Raw genomic sequence first — 5,537 nt, 5'->3', positions numbered from 1 at the left:
CACACACAGGAACACTTCTGCAGGAGGCAGACCTGAGGCAGAAAGGGAGCCAAGGGGGTGGGGGGTGAGGGGCGGGGAGGCTCTAGGCAGTCACTCTAGCCCCTTGGCCTCTGACCTTCCCCAGGATGTGCTGTTTCCAGTTGCCCGGGCCCAGGTCTGCGGAGGCTTCATCCTGCATGAGGCTGTGGCCCCTGAGTGCCTGAAGGTGGGGGATGCGGTGCAGCTGCACGTGGATAAGGTAAGGACCCCGCCCCTGCTGCTCTTGACATCCTGCGGCTCCTTTACTCTCCACCCCCAACTCTCACCCGGACGCCGGGTGACAAAGGCGTTTCAGTCCTGGCGTCTAGGCTGCATGGAGAAGCACACGGCCGTCCACCTGCTAAACTGGGCGCTGCGGCAGGCCCTGGGCCCTGGCACAGAACAGCGAGGCTCCCATCTCAGTCCCGAGCGGCTGCGCTTTGATGTGGCCACCCAGGTGAGCAGGCACAGAGAGACGGGCTTCAGCTGAGGTGACAGGCTCAGAGTGAGAAGGCTGGTGGGGTGGGGAGGCTGGCCAGTCCGAGGGCCTGGTCTCCCTGTCATTCAGTCACTATAGGAACCTGAGTGGGTGTCATCCCATCAGCTCCTCCAGCACAGCAGGGCTGGGGAGTCCTCCCTTCACCCCAGCCACCCATCTCCCTTGTTCCTGCTGTCACCCAAGCCATGCTTGCAGAGGTGCTGCTCTCTCCCTTCTCTGCCACCTGTTCCCTCCTCTCCTTGTATATCTGGCTCAATACTCCCTCCAGGAAGCAGGCACTGACTAAATCCTATTCCACTGACTACTCCTTGCTCCCGCATCTCCCCCATCCTATACTTCTTTTCAACTGGGTTGCCTCTTATCATAAGTTCCCTGAGTACAGAGCCTCCATTTTCTGTTTTAATCCTCACTTGATGATATGTTTATTGATTTTAGAGAGAATAAAGGGAAAAGAGAGAGAGAAATAAACACCAATGTGAGAAACAGCGATCATTTGCCTCCCCTTTGTGCCCTGACCAGGAATCGAACCCACTGACTTTGTGGTGTATGGGATGATGCTCCAACGAACTAGCCATCTAGCTGGGGCTCCATCAACCTTTAATGCCTATTGGGAAAGGCCTGCAGCTTTCAATAGGCCTGACTCCCAGGTAGCTTTCTAAGAACAAGAATTATTTGCTCCACGAGTGTTTATTGAGCACCTACTAGGTGCTAGCCACTGTTCTAGAGCGTAGGATAGTTCAGTGGACAGTGAAGGCTGCTTCATGAATCAGTTGCAGGCATGGGGCTGACTGCCTGTCGGTCTGTCCATTTCCCTCCCACCCCACCAGGCCCCGCTGACCCCAGAGCAGCTCCAGGCAGTGGAGAGCACCGTGCAGGAAGCTGTGCAGCAGGACGAGGCTGTGTACATGGAAGAGGTAGCCCTGGCACACACTGCCCACGTCCCTGGCCTGCGCTGCCTGGATGAGGTGAGTTGGGGGAGCTCCCTTGGTGGAGATCACCTTCTCTCCCCCACCCCCCACAGGCCAGTTAGCAGACCTGTCCCCTCCCACCCACAGGTGTACCCAGACCCAGTGCGGGTGGTGTCAGTGGGGGTGCCTGTGGCCCAAGCACTGGACCCAGCTTCTCAAGCTGCACTGCAGACTTCTGTGGAACTGTGCTGTGGCACGTGAGTTGCCCGCCTGCCCTGGCCTGGAGCTGGGTCCTCACCCTTGGTCTTCGGAGCTGCCAACTCCTGGTTTGGAGCTCAGGCTGCTCTTCTCTTCCATAATCCCCCCTGACTTCTCCCTCCCTCTGCCCACAGGCACTTGCTGCGCACGGGGGCTGTCGGAGACCTGGTCATCGTTGGGGAGCGCCAGCTCACCAAGGGCACCACCCGCCTGCTGGCCATCACCGGGGAGCAGGCCCAGCAGGTCGGCACGCCAGCAGGGCCCGGGAGGCGGCTGAGTGTGCATGGGGCAGGGACACGCAGCGGATGCGCTCAGGCTGGGGGATGCCCAGTGCTCCTACATGTGCACTGCTGGCAGCTGGCAGCTGGCGTGATCATTGGGTGCCTGATTGGTCCTGATGGTTGAATGTTTCTAATTTGGCCGTGAGCAGCAATAGGTTGAGAGCTTTGAAAGTAAGCCAACAGCCCTGACCATCCTGCTCCCTCCCTGCAGGCCCGAGAAGTGGGCCAGAGCCTGGCCCAGGAGGTGGAAGCAGCCACAGAGCGGCTGAGTCGGGACAGCCAGGACGTGGTGGAGGCCCAGCAGCTGTCCAAGGACATGGGACGCCTCACCGATGTGAGGGTCATGCCCACCATGGAGCTGCACGCACGCCCGTGCACACCCCCATCCCTACCCGTGTCCTTGCCCTATGCCCTTCCCCATGCCTCTCTGAACCCTTCTAGTCTCTCCCCAGCATTCCCAGGGAATGCCTGGATGATTGTCTGCAAGGTGGAGTCGGGGGGCGGGGGGGCAGGGGGTGGTCTCTTCCCTGGCCCTGTGGCTCAGGAAGGGGCGAGAATGATGTATTGCTTCTGGCTGTAGGCCGTGGACACCGCTGTGATGCCCCAGTGGCGGGGGGGGGCGCAGGAGGCCACACTAGGGGCTGGCGGGCGAGAATGATGTATTGCTTCTGGCTGTAGGCCGTGGACACCGCTGTGATGCCCCAGTGGCAGCGGCGGGAGCTGCAGGCCACACTGAAGGTGCTGCAGCGGCGTGCCAACACTGCGATCCGGAAGCTGGAAATAAGGCAGGTAGGAGGGGGTTTGGCTGCACCCATCAGGGCGGATTCCAGGCACACCCAACAAGGGCCAGAGACACACTAGTATGAACTGGCATGGGGGTGGTGTCAGCTCCCTCTCTTGCCAGCTGGGCACCGTTACCAGACCCCCGCTTCTCTGCCAAGCCGGGTCTCCCCAGCTCCCAAGCCCGGCTCAGGCTCTCCCTCCGGGAAGCTGACTGACTGCTCCCTTCACCCTGATTCCTCCTTGCCTGCATTCCCCTCCCCCCGCCCCCTCTCCATCTGTACTCCAGCCCTAGTCCTCTCACCTTCAGCGACCTATTTGTCGGGGCCTGGAGCTCAGATGAAAGGGAGGAGGTGAGGGAGGAGAGGAAGGACACAGGTGGGACCCAAAAGGAGGCCATTCCAGGCAGAACCCCTGGCCCCTCTGTTCAAAGCTAAAGCCTTTGCTGGGGGAAGAGGGCAGGGGAAGGGAAGGGACTTCTGGACGGGGGTTCAGTTCAGAAAGGGCCAGTTGCCTTCCAGCCTGACCTGTGCTGTCCCTCCCGCCCCCCAGGCTGCCCAGAAAGCAGAGGAGCTGCTGCAGCGGCACCCAGAGGGGTCCCTGATCGTGGACACCGTTTCCACTGAGTCCCTCTCAGTGAGTATTGGGGTTGGGGGTGTCCTGACAGGGAGGCAGCTGGGAGTCTGGGGCTCCGGGTCACCGCCTGCCGTCCCTTGTCCAGGTGCTGGTGAAGGTGGTCCGGCAGCTGTGTGAGCAGGTGCCCAGCACGTCCGTGCTACTACTCAGCCCCCAGCCCCTGGGGCACGTGCTGTGTGCCTGCCAGGTGGCCCAGGTGAGCCAAGTGGGAGAGCAGCCCCCACCCCGCCCATCTCCTGGTCCAGCCGCTGATTCCCCTCCTTTTGTTCCTCTCAGACCAGGGAGCCAGGGCTGGGTAGAGGTGCTCTATGAGGACACCCCAAGATATAGATACGGCCATCTTGTCCCTAATGACCACACATCCCCCTCCTCACACATTCCTAACCAACCCTCCCCTGTCGTCGCCCCTTTCCCCCATGAGACTGTCTGGGGAGGCGGAGCTCATCGCTGTGACTCACTCTCAAGGTACATGGAGTGGATGGTGGCAGGGAGGGCCCCTCGGCATTGCTGCCCCTTCTGTTTCTGTCCCCAGAGTGCCACGCCAGCTTTCACAGCAGAGGCCTGGGCGCTGGCTGTGTGCAGCCACATGGGAGGCAAGGCCTGGGGCTCCCGAGTGGTGGCCCAGGGCACTGGAAGCACTGCTGACCTGGAAGCTGCGCTCAGTACAGCCCGAGCCTATGCCCTCAACCAGCTCTGAGCCAGGGACTCACAGAGACTAGAGTCAGCTACATGGGCAGGAATCAGACGAAACTTCCTGAGGAGCCCGGAAGGAACCAGCAGAACCTCCCTGGAGGCTGAGGGGAGGGCTGGAGACTGGAGGCCCAGGAGCTGAGCTGAGAGGGCCACTCTGGGCTGGGTCCTGCCTGGACACAGGAAATGAGGGCTGGCAAAGGCAGAAGTGGGCCCAGAGACACCAAACTAGGTGAATGCGGAACAGGCTGCCCTGGCTGTGACTGCTCATTAAAGAGTATTTCCCAGCCCTCCCAGTGCGACTTAGTGGTTGAACTTCAACCTATGAACCAAGAGGGCACAGTTTGATTCCTGGTCAGGGCACATGCCCAAGTTACAGGCTCTGTCCCCAGGATGGAATGTGCAGGAGGCAGCCCATCAGTGATTCTCTCCCATTGATGTTTCTCTCTCTCCCACTCCCTTCTTCCCTAAAATCAATAAAAATATATTTTTTTTAAAAAGTATTTCCCAGAGGAGAGGAAGTTCCAGAAGGTTCTTTTGCTTAAAAAAGAATAGACTTTCCACTCCCAGCAACCTGATATGGGTGCCCCATCACCAGTCTGACTCCTCACACTGGGCTGAAAGGCCACCCAGCATCCACATCAGAACCATCCTCCTCGCCACCGTGCTGGGTCAGGCTGGGCCAGCGTGTCCTGGGCACCCAGAACGGCCTCCCCCGCCACCAGGATCCAGAACCGTCATGTGGAAGTCACTATGGCAGGGCAGTCCTCTGGTGTCATTTAGTTCTTTAACAATAACTTCTTGAAGGCCCTGGTGATTTGTTGATAAAATGAGTAACAGGTACTGGTCAGTTGCTGAGAATGAGAACAAAACAGACAAAACTTCCTGTCCTTGCAGAGCTTACTCCTAGTGGGAAACGACAGGCAATAAAGAGAAAGAAGAGGGTGTGAGCGGTGGTGAGGTCTGAAGGAGTGGGCTGGGACCAGGATGGGGGGGTGGTTCCTCACTGAGGTGCATCTGAGGGAAGAACTCTCTGGGCTGTTCGCTCAGCCCATGCAGAGTCCCTGTGGGGAGGGAGGGGGAGCGGTAAGCTGAAAGAGTGGCACGTGATGGGGTCAAAAGAGTAGGAACCAGAGTGACCCTCTAAGTAAGCTACACAGCATCTCCCTCATACCTGAGCTCTGGAGGAAGCCAGGGGATATGAGGGCAGCCCTCTCCCCACCAGAATGACTGTCCAGGACAAAGTCACACACTGGACCTCAGAAAACCCATCTTCAAGTCCAGGGCTCCCTGACTACCAAGTTCTGGGGCTGTTTAAAATTATTAGAGCAGAGAGGGGCCGCTAGCATCTTTTCTTGCATGATCTCTCCTTTTGCGGCACCGGTGACTTAACTGATGGGGGCTTGAAAGGAACCTGAATCCCTGCTGCCTGGCCCCGACCGCTTGCTCAGCTCTGGGGTTGCAAAG

General features: G+C 59.1%; 1 protein-coding gene across 2 annotated transcripts in view; it reads left to right on the top strand.

The window, feature by feature from the left end:
* Positions 1–4,448, top strand: part of AARS2 (alanyl-tRNA synthetase 2, mitochondrial) — an 11,819-nt gene extending 7,371 nt beyond the window's left edge. For both annotated transcript variants that reach the window (XM_015572248.1, XM_015572247.1), the window contains exons 13-22: positions 119–238; positions 335–475; positions 1,345–1,482; positions 1,573–1,682; positions 1,818–1,926; positions 2,176–2,298; positions 2,643–2,753; positions 3,297–3,380; positions 3,466–3,576; positions 3,913–4,448. In XM_015572248.1, coding sequence (XP_015427734.1) covers positions 119–238; positions 335–475; positions 1,345–1,482; positions 1,573–1,682; positions 1,818–1,926; positions 2,176–2,298; positions 2,643–2,753; positions 3,297–3,380; positions 3,466–3,576; positions 3,913–4,077 — 1,212 coding nt within the window. In that variant the 3' untranslated portion in view covers positions 4,078–4,448. The remainder of the gene's footprint in view (positions 1–118; positions 239–334; positions 476–1,344; positions 1,483–1,572; positions 1,683–1,817; positions 1,927–2,175; positions 2,299–2,642; positions 2,754–3,296; positions 3,381–3,465; positions 3,577–3,912) is intronic.
* Positions 4,449–5,537: the final 1,089 nt, after the last annotated feature.

Source organism: Myotis davidii, unplaced genomic scaffold (assembly GCF_000327345.1).
Source record: "Myotis davidii unplaced genomic scaffold, ASM32734v1 scaffold167, whole genome shotgun sequence".
NCBI lineage: Eukaryota > Metazoa > Chordata > Mammalia > Chiroptera > Vespertilionidae > Myotis > Myotis davidii.
Note: the sequence above shows the minus strand (reverse complement) of the source record. Positions and strands in the feature narration are given on the sequence as shown.